This window comes from Colobus angolensis, unplaced genomic scaffold (assembly GCF_000951035.1).
Source record: "Colobus angolensis palliatus isolate OR3802 unplaced genomic scaffold, Cang.pa_1.0 Scaffold2, whole genome shotgun sequence".
Lineage (NCBI taxonomy): Eukaryota > Metazoa > Chordata > Mammalia > Primates > Cercopithecidae > Colobus > Colobus angolensis.
The window spans coordinates 11,218,725-11,237,231 of NW_012115154.1; the positions used below are offsets into that span (position 1 = coordinate 11,218,725).

The window sequence follows — 18,507 nt, forward strand, 5'->3', positions numbered from 1 at the left end:
TGGTCAGGCTGGTCTTGAACTCCTGGCCTCAGGTGATCTGCCTGCTATGGCTTTCCAAGGTGCTGGGATTATAGAGATGAGCCACCACGCCCGGCCTACTCCACTCATTCTTAATAGGTCATTACTCTTGTCAGTTTCTGTTGTATCTTTATAGTGTTTCTGTATACAAAATCAAGTAAATACAAAAGTATAATTCTTCTTTTCCCCCCTCTGTTAGACAAAGGTGGCATCTGGTTATGCTATTCTGCGACTTTCTCTTTTCCGGTTAATAATGTATCTTGGAGAATTTTTCCATACAATATAAAATATTTCCATTCTTTTTTAGCATTGAATATTACTCCACTGTGTGACCATATCACAGTTTATCCAGTCCCTTGCTCATGGGCATATAATTCAATTTTGTCAGTCAAATTAGTGAAAAGTGTATTTTGATGAAGTTTTTTTTTTGTTTTTTTTTTTACATTTCTTATTGTGATTTTTTTTCCCCTGATAGTTAGGTACCGTTTGTATTTATTTTTATCTGAACAATTTACTCTTTGCCCATTTTTATCGGGCTGCTGGGTTATTTTCTTATTGATTTTTAGGAGCTTACTATATGTTGAGGAGATTAGCCCTGATGGTGAGAACTGGGAATATTTTTCCCAAATTGTCATGTATATTTTGATTCTGTTTATATTTTACCATGCAAGTGTGTCATCAGTATGTAGTTAAGCTTGTCTTTTTTTTTTTTTTTTTTCTGGATTTTAACTCAGAGCTTAAAACCCTCCAAGTGACACACAGCCTCGGGGTAGGACCAGGGTAGTGACGAGGGCTGTGGCTTCCCTACAGGGAGGTGCCCCAACATGGTGACAGCTTGGAGAGGGGTGGGTACTGGAGAAGACCAGTCCCATAGCCAAACAGCCTTACAAAGACATCCAGCTCTAAGGACCTCAAAACGTCCTGAGAACAGTGCCTGGAGGTGAGAAGGAAGTCCCTGGCCTGGTCCATACCCCACCACCAACTTGTACAACGGGGAGTGATGTCACCCACCCTCCACTCCCCTCAAAGGAGCAGCTGCTTTGGTGGTTTCTCCCAGGCTCTGGCGGCGGACCCATGGGAGGGGCTTTTTGTACAAAGCTGTAACATTGTGGGGACAGGGGGGCCACAATGATTCAACTCTATGGGAAACCTTTACAAAAACCTCTCTGTTGGTCCCAACTCCCAGAGTTCCTCTTCTTTCCTCCTGGGTCACAGGTCTTAATGCAGTTTGGTTCAGAATGCCTCTGCCTCACTCCTGATCACATGTCACACCAAGACCATGGACAAGGACAGACCCAGATGAGAACTAAAGCTTCCCAAGCAGAGAGAGCTCAGACATAAGAAGAACGCCTCAGGAGCCTCTCAAGTGGAGGACTCAGGGAGGGTCCTGATCCCCACAAAATTGAGACAGTCAGGTGGAAGTTTCACTGGAGGTGACCAGCTCTCCAGAGGATTTGGGAAGAAGTCAGGGCTATCTATAGATGGAGTCATAGGTTCTGGGCCTTGCCGTCCTCTGCAGGCCACGCCCTTTCCCTTTGGATGGACCCTCAGAGAGGGAGCATGAATGGGGTGTCCTTTGAGAAAGGGACCTAGGACCCTGTGGATGGACTCTGTCATTCTCCATGGTCCTAAAAAGCAAAAGTCAAAGTGTTCTTCTGTGCAATACCCATACAGCACAGGAGGAGATTTCTTAGCTCACTATCCTCCACCCTAGCCAGGGCCCTCTCCCTCATCTATGCCTTGAATGTGATTTTCACCTTGACCCCTGTCACTGTGTGAACACTGAAGCTTTCTTTGGACAAGGCACCAGACTCACAGTTGTAGGTAAGACATTTTTCAGGTACTTTTGCAGATCCGTCATAGGGAAGAGTGGGTCCACTTTTCCTTTTAGAGTGGCTGTATTCTTATGTGCTAACTATGACTACACCTTCGGTTCAGGGACCAAGTTAACCGTTGTAGGTAAGGCTGGGAGTCTCTAGGAGGGGTGCGAAGAGGGAGGACTCTGTCCTGGGAAATGTCAAAGAGAACGGAGATCCCAGCTCCTGGGGCCAGATTAAGGGAGACATCATCTCATGTCCCAGGAGTGAGTTCAGAGGAGGCTCCCTGTAAGGGAAAATCCACCCAGGCTTCCCAGAGGCTTTGAGCAGAGTCAGAGCTGAGCCCAGGCTGATGGGGCAGAAAAGGGAAGGGGAGGGTGCCTCTCCTCATAGTGCCCTGAGATAGGGGAGGCCAGAGAAAGCCCGGTGGGTAATTAATGAGTCACAACACCTCTCCATCTATCCGCTTCACTAACAGAGGTTCTCTGTAGATTCTTTGTATATTCTTGTGCTGGATTTTATAGGAGGCCACTCTGTGTCTCTTTTTGTCACCTGCCTGGGTCTTGAGCAAGCTCTGGAAGGGAACACAGAGTGCTGGAAGCAGAGCTGGTGTCCCTGTGAGGGAAGAGTTCCATGAACTCCCAACCTCTGTCTGAATCCCAGCTGCGCTCAGCAGAGACTGGGAGGTTTTGAAGTGGCCCTGGGAGGCTGTGTTCTGGAAACACCGTATATTTTGGAGAGGGAAGTTGGCTCACTATTGTAGGTGAGTAAGTCATGACTGGACAGCTGGGAACTTGCAAAAAGGGGCTGGAATCCAGACAGAGCCTTGTCTCCAGTGCTTAGGTTGAAGTGTATTTTTATCAGGAAGACCTATGAGGGAGATGAGAAGGGGATAGCCTCCCCCTCCACTTTTGTAGACTGCCTGTGCCAAGTTATGTTCCCCTACTGAGAGATGGGTAGACTCAGCTTGGAAGGGGTCACCTTGAGCATCTCCTGTCTCCTTGAAGGGTTCCAGTCATGGCCATGACAGATAAAGGAGCCTCTGACCTTACCACCATGGTCCTGCCATTTCTCTCCCTCACACAGAAAGGAGAAGGTCACAGAAGAGGGAACTTGGGGGATCACATGGGGCCTCATTGGTCTGCTGACCACTGCGTTTCAGATTGTACCATTGTCTACCCCTCTACCTAGCAGGGTTAAAAGTCTACTAAGGAACAGGACAGGACCTGGCAGGTGGACTTGGGGAGGTAGGAGTGGAAGGCAGCAGGTGGCAGTTTTCCTCCCAGTCTTTAATGTTGTGCAACTAATGAAAAACTGTTTTTTGGCAGTGGAACGCAGCTCTCTGTCTTGGGTATGTAAAAGGCTTCTTTTGGGATAGTGTATCATAAGGTTGGAGTTCCAGGAGGACCCCTTGGGGAGGGCAGAAACTGAGAACACAGCCAAGAAAAGCTCAGAAAATGTGGGTCAGTGGAGTATGTGGTGGGGCCCCAGGAGTGTTGTGTGGAAGCAGCTTCTGGAAGGAAGGGCCCGCACCAGCTCCCGTGGGGTTTGCCACACTCATGATGCACTGTGTAGCAATCAGCCCCAGTATTTTGGAGATGGCACTCGACTCTCCGTCCTAGGTAAGTTGCAGAACCAGGGTGGTAGGGCCATTGTCCCTTGGAGGCACAGTTCTCTGCTTCTCCTTCCAGCACTGGTGAGGAGGATTGAGTGAAATCTCTTACCCTGTGGAGTTCCACAGAGCTGTGCCTGCCTTCCCTTTTGGTGTGTCTTGACTGACTCCTCTATTTCTCTTCTCTAAGTCTTCAGTGCATAATCTGCCTCCTCACTCCCTTCTCGGCTCGTCCTCCCTCTTATGTTCATGGCTCTGCCTCTCCTAAGCCTCTTCCTCTTGCGCCTCATGTTGCCCAGTATGCTTAGGCCTTTTTCCTAACAGAATCCCTTTAGTCCAGAGCCATGAATCCAGGCAGAGAAAGGCAGCCATCCTGCCGTCAGGGAGCTAAGACTTGCCCTCTGGCTGGAGATCTCCAGGTGGGTTTTATCTAAGCCTCTGCAGCTGTGCTCCTATAATTCACCCCTCCACTTTGGGAACGGGACCAGGCTCACTGTGACAGGTACGGGGGCTCCACTCTTGACTTGGGGGTGCCTGGGTTTGACCGCAATGATCTGTTGCTGGGAAGGGAATTGGATGTAAGAATGGAGGTCAGGGTCACCCCTTCCTACCTGGAGCGCTGTGCCCTCTCCTCCCTTCCCTGGAGCTCTTCCAGCTTGTTGCTCTGCTGTGTTAGCTGCAGCTCCTCAGCTGTAGAGCTCCTTGCTTAGTCTTCAGGGCTGTGTGTTTTTTTGCTCTTCTTTTCATTGTTTTCTGGGACTCTTCTCATCTCTACTTTCTTAGTGGATATATTGTTTCACTTTCCCTTTTTTAAATTGCATCTTCTCCTTTTTTTTTTCTTTCCCATTCTAACTCCAGTTCTGCATTGTTGACTCCATTTGGTGACTAGCTCTGTCTTCTATCTTACGATTCTCCCCGCTGTCAGCCTCTAGCACGGAACTCTGCTCATGCCTTTATCTTCCTCCTTCTTTCTCTACTAGTCTTAGAAGATGCATCTATGTCTTCCTGAGGTAGTTTAAAGGTTCATGAGCCAGGGGGGACCAGGCTGGGGAGATGAGTGGTTTCAGGGCTGCTCTTGAAGCCTGAGAGCAGAAGTCCCTGTCACAGCACTGGGCGAGCAGCAGGGAGTCTCTGAGGTGCCCTGTGCTTGGCAGGTGTTTGGGAGATAGGTCTGAAGAGAGCGTTACAACTGGAAACTGACATTATCTTAGCAACAGATAAGGTATAAAGAAGACAAAATGAGTAGGAGACTATTTTATTTTTTTCTGAGATGGTATCTAGCTATGTTGCCCAGGCTGGAGTACAGTGGCACGATCTCGGCTCACTGCAACCTCCGCCTCCTGAGTTGGAGTGATTCTCCTGCCTTGGCCTCCCAAGTAGCTGGGATTACAGGTGCCTGCCAAAACACCCAGCTACTTTTTGCATTTTTAGTAGAGATGGGGTTTCACTGTGTTAGCCAGGCTGGTATCGAACTCCTGACCTCGTTATCCGCCTGCCTCGGCCTCCCAAAGTGCTGTTACTATAAACGTGAGCCACCGCACCCGGCCGAGACTTCATTTTCTTAAGCCTCAGAATTTGTGCTGGAATAATAGCGTAAAGGCCCCACCAGGAAGCCCTAGTACAGCCTTCCCCATGCTAGGGAGGAAGCAGACAGGCGGCGGAGCAGGGTTGGGATGGGATGAGGTCTAGGATGGAGACACAGACAAGGATGGAGGAATGGGATGCACAGGGTCTACCGAAGGTTAGGGGCTTGGGCAGACATTCGCGTAGGTGGGGACACACACCAGGGAGTTGAGTGGAAAGTACAAATCACCAGATTCAAAGGCCTGGGTTCAAGGGGCTGTGGTGGGGGAGATGTGCTATTTGAAAAGCAACTTAAGCTGCCTCCTTCTCTCTAAGACATGGAAACAGAAGGGACTAACTTATATGAAAATTCTTTGTAAAGGATTCCGTAAAGGATTCAACCTGTGGTGACAATCCTTTTCATTCCTGTTGTTTATCATCACTGGGTCACAGGGTTTGCCTTTTTCCAAACCTGCATCTCAATTTTCCCATCAAAAACCTTTCCCAAATTTGGATAAAGAACCCATATCTAGATTTGTCACATTTCTGCACCAAAAGCTCACTCTCATGGTTGGAACAGAGCTAAGCAAAGGGCACGGTAAATTATGGTCTCTTCCACTCCTCATGTGTCTTCAGATGAGATCATTCATTCCAATAATCCCAGAAATTCTTTTTCTCCTCTGTCAAGCATGTGAAAGGGTCCAGAGCTCTGCAGTGTGAGCCTTCTACTGAAATGGCCCTTGGACTTTGTGGTTCATTCATACTCAATGGTCTAGCTTGCACTACTTTTGAAAATGCAAAGCTTAGCTGTGGATGGATTCCAATCCTGGCCAGGCAGGGTTGCTGGACACTCTGAGAGAAGAAAGGGTTAATCCCATGACTATCAGCTTCCATGGGATTTCAGCTATCCTGGACAAGCTACCACACCCTCCTGTGCCCCAGGGGAGGAGGAAATGTGGACCAACCCATCAGATATTGACGAGGTTTGGCTCTTTAAAGAGGGTTACATGCAAGAAAAGAAAATTTTTTTAAAAAGGTACTGGGCAGGTGGGGGAGTCAGATATAATGGAAAAGTGTCTTTTCTAGAAAAGAAAAGCTAATTCTAATATGTATTACTATCCCACGAGACAAATAAATACATCTTGATTTAAAAAGGGAAATTATAATTAGAAAAAATCAATTTAGTTATTGTAATTATGCCACTAATGAGAGTCTCCTACCTCAAGTTTCAGGATTACATAGCCATGCACCAAGTAAGGCTTTGAAGAATAAAGCTACACAGATAAATTATTTGGATAGATGATCAGACAAACCTCAGTAAAAACAGCCAAGACAATCAGGATATAATGTGACCATAGGAAGCTGGGGAGGCAGTAGGCAATGTGCATCCATGGGACAGCATAGAAAGAAGGGGCAAAGTGGAGAGAGAGCAACAGACACTAGGACGGTGACACCAAAACAATGAGGGCCTAGAATGACATAATTGTGCTTCATTACGGCCCATTCCCAGCCCTCTCTCTCCCACACACACAGAGCCCCTACCAGGACCAGACAGCTCTCAGAACAACCCTGGTTCCAACCCCTCTTCCCTTTCCAGAGGACCTGAAAAAGGTGTTCCCACCCAAGGTCGCTGTGTTTGAGCCATCAGAAGCAGAGATCTCCCACACCCAAAAGGCCACACTGGTGTGCCTGGCCACAGGCTTCTACCCCGACCACGTGGAGCTGAGCTGGTGGGTGAACGGGAAAGAGGTGCACAGTGGGGTCAGCACGGACCCACAGCCCCTCAAGGAGCAGCCCGCCCTCAACGACTCCAGATACTGCCTGAGCAGCCGCTTGAGGGTCTCGGCCACCTTCTGGCACAACCCCCGCAACCACTTCCGCTGCCAAGTCCAGTTCTATGGGCTCTCGGAGGATGACGAGTGGACGGAGGACAGGGACAAGCCCATCACCCAGACGATCAGTGCCGAGGCGTGGGGTAGAGCAGGTGAGTGGGGCCTGGGGAGATGCCTGGAGGAGATTAAGTGAGACGGGCTACCAGGGAAAATGGAAAGATCCAGGTAGAGGACAAGACCAGATCCAAAAAGAAAGGAACCAGCACATACCATGAAGGAGAACTGGGCACCTGTAGTTCATTCTGCCAGATTCTCAGCCCAACAGAGCCAAACAACTGGGTCCCCTTTCTATGTGACCTGTGTATCTCTCATCTGAGTGGTACCCCCTAGCCCCCCCAGTACTGCCACATGCCATGGATTGCAAGGACATTGTGGCTGACATTGACACGGCAGAGGAAAGGAGGTGCTGGGCTGTCAGAGGAAGCTGGTCTGGGCCTGGGAGTCTGTGCCAACTGCAAATCTGACTTTACTTTTAATTGCCTATGAAAATGAGGTCTCTCATTTATTTTCCTCTTCCTGCTTTCTTTCAGACTGTGGCTTCACCTCGGGTGAGTAAGCCCTTCCTTTTCCTCTCCCTCTCTCATGGTTCTTGATCTAGAACCAAGGCATGAAGAACTCACAGACACCGGAGGGTGGAGGGTGGAGGGTGGGAGAGACCAGAGCTACCTGTGCACAGGTATCCACCTGTCCTTCCTCCCTGCCAACAGTGTCCTACCAGCAAGGGGTCCTGTCTGCCACAATCCTCTATGAGATCCTGCTGGGGAAGGCCACCCTGTATGCTGTGCTGGTCAGTGCCCTCGTGTTGATGGCCATGGTAAGCAGGAGGGCAGGATGGGGCTAGCAGGCTGGAGGTGACATATTGACACCAAGCAACTCAGACCCAGAAGTATAGAGTCCCTGCCAGGATTGGAGCTGGGCAGTAGGGAGGGAAGAGGTTTCATTCAGGTGCCTCAGAAGATAGCTTGCACCTCGGTAGGATCACAGTGGAAGGGTCATGCTGGGAAGGAGAAGCTGGAGTCACCTGAAACCCCAATGGATGTTGTGATGAGCCTTACTATTTGTATGGTGAACGGACCCTACTACTTCCTCTCAATCCTCACAACTCCTGACTCTTAATAACCCCCAAAGCTTTCTCTTCTGCAGGTCAAGAGGAAGGATTTCTGAAAGGCAGCCCTGGAAGTGAAATTAAGAGCTTCTAACTCGTCGTGATTTCAATATACATTCTTCTTTTGCCAGTGCTTCTGAAGAGCTGCTGTCACCTCTCTGCACCCCAATAGATACCCCCTATGTGCATGCACACTTGCACACTCACGGCTGAAATCTCCCTAACCCAGGGGCACCTTAGCATTCCTAAGTGACTAAGCCAATAAAAATGTTCTGATCTGGCCTGACTCTGACTTGTGAATGTCAGGATAGCTCCTTGGCTATCTCTGAACACCCCGTGACTCTCCCCATTCAGTCAGGATAGAAACAAGAGGTACTCAAGTAAAATGCAGACTCTTCACATAAGAAGAGTAAGGGGCCCACCTCGAGATCAATAGCAGAGGTTAATTCAATGTGAAAGGCAGTGATGGGAGCTGAAGAGGTTACTCCTAGAACAGTCTAGGAAGACACAGATGTTGAGTATAGGAATTTTCTATATCCAACTATATTGTTCTGCCCAGGAAAGACGTGTTCAGAGGAAGAGCCAACCTATACAGGTGTGTTCACCCTCCAGCTGGCCATGTCCCCATGACTAACAAAGCTGGGTTCCATATGCATCACCCACCTTCCTCGCAGCTATCTTACTGAGCACTCCATTCATCCTCATTGGCTCACTAAGTTGATTTCCCAGCTCTGAAGAAGAGATGCTCTGACTTGGAAACTTATTTTCAATGGAAGATGTGTCTTCCAGTTTCAGTTACCAATCTGTTTATAAATTTCTCTCTAGTGAATTAAACCAGTGTGAAAATGTCCCCTGATCATTCCTGGAAGGATAGAAAATAAAGTTATCTAAAACTGGGAATCAGCCCCTCCCTACTTTTAGAATTCCTTCAAAAGCTCTCCGTTGTCTCACTGTCACCATGGCGATAGAGTCCCAAATCCTAAAGGTGGCATAGAAGACCTGATGATTATCCCCGTCTCCTTCCACACTCTCCTCACTTCTCTCATCCCTGAAGCCCCTGAGCTTCTTCTTTCAGGCCACTTTGCACATGCTCTTCCTCCTAGGGTGATAAAGTACCTTTCTCCCCATGGTAACTCCTGTTTAGACTTAAAGATTTAGCTCCAATGTCTTCCCCTCCAAAAAGCTTTCTCTGGCCCTTTCTTGCCCCTTCCTTACCTCTTCCTCCCCTGAAACTGGATTAAATACACCCTTTATTTTGCTATCGCAGTGCCTTGTGCATAACCTTCTTTGTGATACATTACACTTGCTGGAAACTACCTCTTTATTTGTCTGATACCCCCAGGGACTATGAACTCCTTGTTAACAAGGATGCATTTGATGACAGCATCCCAGGGCTATAGTATAGTACCTCAGTTTAGTGTAGACACCGCACAGGTATGTATGAATAAATAAATGGATAAATGAGTGAACCCAAAATGACCCAATCCAGGAGCAATCATCACCATAAGTCTTGCCTGAAATAGCCATTACCCTTCCATTTATAGGACTACACCACACAGTCTTCCCTCTTTATTGCAACACATACATGCATTCAAAGATGCATGTGTGCATGTATGCACACGTGTGTATATATATGTTTATATTTACACACCTGTACACACATCCACTCATTAAACACATATCCCTGCGATGTGTTGTTATCAACTTCCAAGAAAATTAAGATACCCAATTACAGTCCCCAAGAAGCTTATCTGTTCACAGAGAGACTCAATCATGAACCGAAAGAGCCGAATGCAAGTCCATGATTTGAAAGAGCAACATGAACTGTTTACTAAAATGCAGTCAGAGGGCGGCCCTCAATTTCTCACTGGGATAATCAGGAAAGAGTCTGAGAAGGTGGCAATCTCTTCAAAGGAAGAATTGGTCTCAGTTGTTCACTCCAGAGAATGGCCATGCTGATCAGAGGCATGAACAAAAGCCCTAATGACATGGTTAGGTACCTCTGGGTAGGCCCATTTAGCTGGTTGCAAGGTTCAGAAACGGGAGTAACCAAAATTAGCGCTGGAAAGGCAGGTTGGTGCACGCCACTCTGGGAATAAACTTATCTCCATGCAACCAGTATGGAGCCTGCACATGGTGGAAGTTCACTAAACACTTGTGGAGTAAATGAAGACTATGGAGTTCGGACTTTGTTCAGGAAGCAACGGAACAAAAGGAAATCACAGAGGTTTCTGGATTGTTTGTCCTCCTGTCATATGGTGCCATCCACTGCTCTGTGGATTTTCCTATGAGCTGCCCTGCCACACCTCGCTCCTCCCACCTACTTCACTATAAATGCCAGTCTGAGCAGGTGGGCACAGTGAGCCCCACCAGGGAGACCCAGTGACAAAGATGGTCTGCTCAGAGTGGTGCGTGTTCCAAGGAGGGGCCCCTCCACCCCCCCACCATTACCATCACTGTGACTTTCCCCAAGCCCTTCCCATTTTAATTTACTGCCTTTGTCTTTTCCAAGCCCCACACAATCAGACTAACCTCTGCCACCTGCACTTCCTGCCTCTGCCCAGCGGTTGGGGGAGGGAGACTATCAGGGAGGAAACATTTTTGTATCACGGTGTAACATTGTGGGGACTGGGGGGAGCACAATGATTCAGGTAAAGGAGGTGCTTTTACAAAAAACCCAACCCTGCTGCCATAAACATCCCCACCCAGCCCAGGGAAGGCAGCTACCAGGTGGGAAGAGGCCTCTGGGGCTGTTCCCAGCTGTTGTCTTGCAGGGTCCTCCAACCCAGTGAGTCCCTGTCCATCTTCCTGTCCACACTCAGCTTCCTGGGAATAAGAAGGCCAAGACAGCGAAGTGGGATTATCACTCAGCACTTTTCATAAGACTTGTTCTTGACGAACATTATTGTAAGTACATTACAATAATGTACTTGCACGTGCATTATTTATTAAGACTGATGAAAACCCTGAGGGAAGGATATTGCCCCATTTTTCCGATGAGGAAACTGAGATCAGAGAGGTTACAGGTCATATAACTAGGAAGAGGCAAGGTCTAGCCTGCAACATCGCCCAGCTTCAGCCTTTCCAGTACCACCAATGCCCCTTCAGATTTCAAATCCACTGTGTTGCCCCCAAGCCAAGTGGATTCTCCTCTGCAAATTGGTGGTGACCTCATGCAAGATCCAAGTTACCGTGTCCAGCTAATTCGAGACAGGAAGAGACCGGCTCAGGAAAGAGAGGGAGGGTGTGCTCTCTATCTGTGCTAAGGGAGGTGGGGAAGGAGAAGGAATTCTGGGCAGCCCCTTCCCACTGTGCTCCTACGGTGAACAGTTCTTTGGGCCAGGCACACGGCTCACCGTGCTAGGTAAGAAGGGGGCTCCAGGTGGGATAGAGGGAGGGCTGCCCAGCCTGGACGACCCCGGAACCCTGTTCTTAGGGCAGTGGGCACTGGGCCATCCAGGGTCCTCCTCGGGGAAAGCGGGGTTTGCGCCAGGGTCCCCACGGCTGTGCTAACACCGCGCAGCTGTTCTTTGGAGAAGGCTCTAGGCTGACCGTGCTGGGTAAGGTTGGGGCTCCAGAGCGCTCCGAGAGGGCGGGATGGGCAGAGTTGAGCAGCTGCCCCACTCCGAGAGGGGCTGTGCTGAGAGGCGCTGCTGGGCGTCTGGGCCGAGGACTCCTGGTTCTGGGTGCTGGGAGGGCGATGGGGCTCTCAGCGGTGGGAAGGACCCGAGCTGAGTCTGGGACAGCAGGGCGGGCAGCACCGGTTTTTGTCCTGGGCCTCCAGGCTGTGAGCGCAGATACGCAGTATTTTGGCCCAGGCACCCGGCTGACAGTGCTCGGTAAGCGGGGGGCTCCCGCGGAAGCCCAGGAACCGGGGAGGGGGCGCTCCGGGAGGCCGGGGCATAGCAGGGCCAGTTTTTGTGCTGTGTCTCGGGGCTGTGAGCCAAAACACTCAGTACTTCGGCGCCGGGACCCGGCTCTCAGTGCTGGGTAAGCTGGGGGCGCCGGGGAACCTGGGGAGAGAGGGCGCTCGGGTTTTTGTGTGGGGCTCGGGGGCCGTGACCAAGAGACCCAGTACTTCGGACCAGGCACGCGGCTCCTGGTGCTCGGTGAGCGCGGGCCTCAGGGGCGCGGGCGGCTTGGGTCCGGTTTTTGTGGGGAGTCCCCTGGCTGTGCTCTGGGGCCAACGTCCTGACTTTCGGGGCCGGCAGCCGGCTGACCGTGCTGGGTGAGTTGCCGCGGGAACAGCGGGACGGCGGGGTCCGGGTGGAAGGTGGCTGCTTCGCGGCACCTGGTCCCGCCCTGTGCTAGGAGACCTGGGCTGGGTCCCCAGGGTGGGCAGGAGCTCAGGGAGCCTTAGTGGTTTGCGTGCCGGGGTGCACCTCCGTGCTCCTACGAGCAGTACTTCGGGCCGGGCACCAGGCTCACGGTCATAGGTGAGATTCGGGCGTCTCCCCACCTCCCAGCCCCTGGGTCCCCGGGGTCGGCGGGCAGACTGGAGCTGGAGGAGCTGGGTGTCCGGAGCGGGAGGAGCTGCGTGTCCGGGGTCAGCTCTGCAGCGTCACCTCCCCGCTCCTGGGAAGAGACTGGGGAAGAGGGAGGGGGTGGGGAGGTGCTCAGAGTCCGGGAAGCTGAGCAGAGGGCGAGGCCGCTTTTAATCTTTTTTCTGGGCTGTTTAGAGAGAAGGCGAACGATGGAGAAGGAGAGAATTTGTTAGGATTCTGGGAGAGGCGACACGGGAGAGGACGAAGGGAAATCCTGGTTTGGGGAATGGGTAGGAATGTGGGCAATTGCTACTGGTAGGCAACAAGAGCTGAGAGGGCTGGGAACAGTGCGGGTGGGCAGGGGTCAGCATTGCGGGCAGGCGGGTGGATGTCAGGTGGCAGAAATCCTACAGCCGAGGGTGCAGTAGAACGGAGAAGAAAAAGCCTGCCAAACAAAAGTGGGACAGCGAGGCCAAAAAGAGAGATGAACATGAGTCAGTAAAGAATGAAAGTTTACTCTTTACAAGTGTAGATCTATAATCCGACTTAAAACTCCTGTTCCTGGTTCCTATTCCTCCTAAGCCAGAGATCCCTGGGTCCAGGGTGAGGGCACAGCATTCATGCTTGCCCATGTAACTCCCTCCCCCATCCTGAAATCTCCTTTAGCAGACCAAGTATTCTAGGATAAACAGCCCAGATGTTCAAGGAGTTCATTTGCCACAAACACACATTTAAAATGCGGACATTTTTGCCTAAGAGACAAGGAAAATTCTCTGGAAGATTTTAGGCCCTGAGAGCTGAAAAGGGACCCTAAACGTTACCTGATGACGACTGCCCTGAGGCCAGAGAAGAGAACTCACAATATTGGTATATTAACCTGCACCATTTGTAATTAGGCTGTCATTAAGCCGGGTGTAGTGGGGCTCAACTACAGTGAAGTGTATCCAGAGGAAATGTACGGTTCCTGCAGTCAACTGGGACTCAGAAAAGACCCAGACTTTAGAGCCAGATAAAGGCTGAGTCTGAACCTCTGGTTCTTTTGTGATGTAGTGACCTTGGGCAAATTAATGTGTGTATCTCAGTTTCCTCAACTATAAAATATAATGAACAATACCTACCACTTACTATTGCTGTGAAGAAGAAAAGAGAATCAACATGTAGAGTGCACAGATTATTGATGTAATTCAATGCTTCTTTTCCCCATCCTCCTAGGAGGTCACTGGGGAGGCAGGGGGAAGGGTCAGCCCGGTGCCAAAGGATGGGCAGGATCTAGAGTATGGAAATAGAGTAAGGCTGTGTCTGTGTTAGAGGTGGGTTGGGAAGATGCGAGACAAACATCACAATTTTGCCTAAGGTGAACCCAACCCACAAGTAGAGCACAGACCAACAGCAGCTCACTAGTACACACACTTACACCAGCAGCTCACTAGCGCATACACTTACACCAGCAGCTCACTAGTGCACACACTTACACCAGCAGCTCACTAGTACACACTTACACCAGAAGCTCATTAGTATATACACACCCTCAGCTTGCTAGTACACACACTTACACGAGAAGCTCACTAGTATACACTTACACCAGAAGCTCCCTAGTCCACACACTTACACCAGAAGCTCACTAGTACACACACTTACACCCACAGAGACAAGCCACACACCACAGGGACTCACAAATGCAGGAGAGTTGCCCCTGCCCTCATGTACAGATAGTGTGTTGGTGTGCGGTGAGAGGCGGCTAGTATTCACCATGCCTATTGCATCAATAACTATTCTACAGAACAGCATGCATGGTCAAGGGACATTTTTAATTTTTACAATGGGGACTGAGTGTTTGCTAAATGAAGAGATCAAAGGAGTGCATTCTGGAGGGCTGGTGGACTCCCAGAGCTAGGGCTTTTGAAATGAGAGTGAAAATAAGCAGGCTGAGAGCAGAAAGAAAGGAAGTGCTGTAGACAGAAGTTAGGATATCATCATTTAGCCCCAGCCCAGCTAGTAAAGACTTAGAAGCATACTAGTAATTAGCAAGGTAGGAGTTGTGGGGAGGAAGGGAAACTGACATGATGGGAAGCAGGACCAGCTACAAAATTTGCAGGACCAGCTCAAAATGAAAATGCTGGGGCTCTTGTTAAAAAACGCCTTAGGATTTCAAAATGGTGACAGCAGCGCACTAAACCAAGCAGAGAGCCCTTCCAGCAGGAGGCCCCATGGGGACCCAGGAAGGAGGTCACATCCATACAAATGTGAAGAAATGTCAGAATAAATTTTCTCCATTGTCCAGGAGATTTGGAATAGGTTCTCCTAAGACTGATATTTCTTCGCTTTAATAGAGTTGCTCAGAAATGAAAAATAATCAATGGGAAGAAAAAGAAAAAAAAAGATGAGTAGGAGGGCAGGTCCAAAAGAAGTAATTCAACCAAATGAGAAGGGTCCTCAGGGATTAAAGGGGATGCATTTACATGTCATCCCTAAGAATCTACAAAGGATATGCTCAGGACAGAAACTGTATCAACACAACTAGTAGCAAGAAATTACTCTGATCATATCAGATGTTTATTTGGGGAACTTGCTAGTAGAAAAAAAATACATATAATATTTGGATGCAAAGGGACACAGAAGGTTGAAAGGTCCCTAATTTTGAAATAAGGGAAGATACTATCTGTCTAAGCTGAGAAGACTCAGGGGTACCTGGAGGCAGAGGAATGGATAAGATGACTTCACGCACCACAAAAAGAAAAAACCTCACATTCTCATGAACACACTGTAAAACCAAAGGCTGTCCTCATGTGAGTGCAAAAAATAGGCCATTTGTAAATCTAAAGAAAGCCCCTAGTTCCAAAATGTCTCCCTCATCCCAGACTCCCCTTCCTTCCTAGCACCTTAGATTTGATATAAATAACCTCCTTGGGAGGGGGCTTTTTGAATTCGTACACAATTTAACCTTCACACACTTTCTGCAAAGTCAGAATGGTGATTCATACTTCACAAGCAGAAAAAAGTGATAGGAATTTCTGTCTTAAAAGTCTTGTTGGTGGACAAAGGAAGTTCTAGGATTTGGATCTTGTTTTTTGGGGTTCCAATCCCTTGCTCCAGTTAAAAAACTACCACATAAAATGGTGAGAAGTAGGTAGGCAAGTTGTTATTGATGGAGAGGAAATCAAATAATGGCAATGAAGAGACATTGCCTAGAATGTTAGGCAGTGCCTAATTGGGAGATGGACAGACAATGGATAGTGCCAACCCATAGGGTGGATACAAAAGACAGGCAAGGAAGGGGTAGAACCATCAAAGAGGAATAGGCTGGTGACTCCAAAGCAAGGAGGACTTAGTAACATAATTGTGCTTCATTATGGTCCTTTCCCAGCCCTCTCTCTCCCACATACACAGAGCCCCTACCAGGACCAGATAGCTCTCAAAACAACCCTAGCCCTATCCCCTCTTCCCTTTCCAGAGGACCTGAAAAAGGTGTTCCCACCCAAGGTCGCTGTGTTTGAGCCATCAGAAGCAGAGATCTCCCACACCCAAAAGGCCACGCTGGTGTGCCTGGCCACAGGCTTCTACCCCGACCACGTGGAGCTGAGCTGGTGGGTAAACGGGAAAGAGGTGCACAGTGGGGTCAGCACAGACCCACAGCCCCTCAAGGAGCAGCCCGCCCTCAATGACTCCAGATACTGCCTGAGCAGCCGCTTGAGGGTCTCGGCCACCTTCTGGCACAACCCCCGCAACCACTTCCGCTGCCAAGTCCAGTTCTATGGGCTCTCGGAGGATGACAAGTGGACGGAGGACAGGGACAAGCCCATCACCCAGACGATCAGTGCCGAGGCGTGGGGTAGAGCAGGTGAGTGGGGCCTGGGGAGATGCCTGGAGGAGACTGGTTGAGGCTACCAGGGAAGATAAAAAGATCCAAGTGAAGGACAAGACTAGATCCAGAAGAAAGTCAGAGTGAACAAGGTGGGATGATCAAGGAAGTGTGCACTTCCTCCCCAAGAAGCATAGAGGCTGAATGGAGCACCTCAAGCTCATTCTTCCTTCAGATCCTGACACCTTAGAGCTCAGCTGTCAGGTCCCCCTGAGGACAAGCCATACAGCTCAGCACCTGAGTGGTGTATGGTCCATCCCCTTCTGGGGTCCTGGTTTCCTAAGATCATAGTGACCACGTCGCTGGCACTGGAGCAGCATGAGGGAGACAGAACCAGGGCTATCAAAGGAGGCTGACTTTGTACCATCTGATATGCATGTGCTTGTGACCTGTGAATCTGTGATGTAAGGCTCAGTGTCCTTACAAAGCAGCATTCTCTCATCCATTTTTCTTCCCCTGTTTTCTTTCAGACTGTGGCTTCACCTCTGGTAAGTGAGTCTCTCCTTTTTCTATATTTCACCGTCTCTGCTCTGGAACAAGGGCATGGAGAATCCCCAGACATGGGGGCGTGAGAGAGGCCAGAGCTACCTGTGCACAGGTACCTACATGCTCACTGTTCTTGTCAACAGAGTCTTACCAGCAAGGGGTCCTGTCTGCCACCATCCTCTATGAGATCTTGCTAGGGAAGGCCACCTTGTATGCCGTGCTGGTCAGTGCCCTCATGCTGATGGCCATGGTAAGGAGGAGGGTGGGATTGGGCAGATGATGGGGGCAGGGTATGGAACATCACACATGGGCATAAAAGAACTCAGAGCCACGGCACAGCCTAATATATCCTATCATCTCAATGAAACCATAATGAAGCCAGACTGGGGAGAAAATGCAGGGAATATCACAGAATGCATCATTGGAGGATGGAGACAGCCAGCGAGCCCTACTCAAATCAGGCTTCAGAGCCCACCTCCCCTGCCCTATTCCTGCTGCGCCATAGCCCCTGAGACCCTGAAAATGTCCTCTCTTCTGCAGGTCAAGAGAAAGGATTCCTGAGGCTAGCTCCAAAACCATCCCGGGTCATTCTTCATTCTCACCCAGGATTCTCCTGTACCTGCTCCCAATGTGTGTTCCTAAAAGTGATTCTCTCTCTGCTTCTCATCTCCTTATGTGAATATTTCCCTCTTTTTGCTATTTCCCTGAAGATTGAGCTCCCGACCCCCAAGTTTGAAAAAGACTAAACCAATAAAAAATGGTTGTGCTGGGCCTGGTTGCATTTCAGGAGTGTCTATGGAGCTCTGCTCATCGCTGACCTATCTTCTAATTTAGGGAAAGCAGCATTCGCTTGGGCATCCGAAGTGACTAGCCCTCTCTCCACCCTATGCTGCTTTCTCCCGTTCATCCTGATGGAAGTCCTCAAACACCAGTTCCAAACCCAGGCATTCTGGGTACCCACTGGAGGGTTAGTCTGAGGGGCAATGGCTGGGCTCTGGAAAACCAGCAAGATGAGGACAGAGAGGAAGGCACACCGTAAACCACAACCCCCTACCCAGTGTAGGACAGAGCATTGGGGCAGGCCTATGGGTTACAGTATCTAGTCATTTCCCAATTCCAGATTAAAGTGTCACATGTTACACCTTTAGTTTTATTCGTGTATAGTCTTAACACCTCCAGCTTATCTTGTTTCAGGATTTGGGCTTAAAATTGAGTGCCACTCTGCATGTCTAGGTTGAAATACTAGAGAAGGCAGAGTTGAGACAACTGATATGTAAAGCCTGGGGATGAGTGATTTCCCAGGAGCAAGACACACCAAGTCAGGAGCAATGGGACATAGGGCCCAGTGGGGGCTGAAGTGCTATGTTCAGAGTAGCCCTTCCAATGGGCTTCTGCGTTTGATGGATGGAAACTCAATCACTCCAAACACAAGGTGTTAAGTGCTCCTACTTGGGCAAAGACAGTTATCCTGACAAGGTAAATTCTCCATACAGGCTGAATGCATTGTGGTAAAACACTACATGAATGGGATTAAAGAAAAGGGGGCCTGTAACAGTGAGAGGGGCTGAGAGCGGCCATATCAAAATTAGTTGAGGCAGACTGTCAGGGAAGAGAAGTAAAGTCTGAAAGCAGAGAAAGGGTGGGAAAGAGGAGGGAGCCCTTTTTTGAGAG

General features: G+C 49.4%; 2 gene segments (V, D, J or C); both read left to right on the forward strand.

Moving 5' to 3' along the window:
- The window catches only part of LOC105511220, a 136,408-nt gene extending 128,114 nt beyond the window's left edge, over window positions 1–8,294 (forward strand). The window contains 5 exon segments of the C gene segment in view: window positions 1,793–1,842; window positions 6,608–6,994; window positions 7,433–7,450; window positions 7,610–7,716; window positions 8,046–8,294. Coding sequence covers window positions 1,793–1,842; window positions 6,608–6,994; window positions 7,433–7,450; window positions 7,610–7,716; window positions 8,046–8,066 — 583 coding nt within the window.
- LOC105511219 overlaps window positions 1–17,617 on the forward strand; it is a 189,834-nt gene extending 172,217 nt beyond the window's left edge. The window contains 5 exon segments of the C gene segment in view: window positions 6,058–6,065; window positions 11,792–11,846; window positions 15,943–16,329; window positions 16,821–16,838; window positions 17,377–17,617. Coding sequence covers window positions 6,058–6,065; window positions 11,792–11,846; window positions 15,943–16,329; window positions 16,821–16,838; window positions 17,377–17,582 — 674 coding nt within the window.
- Window positions 17,618–18,507: the final 890 nt, after the last annotated feature.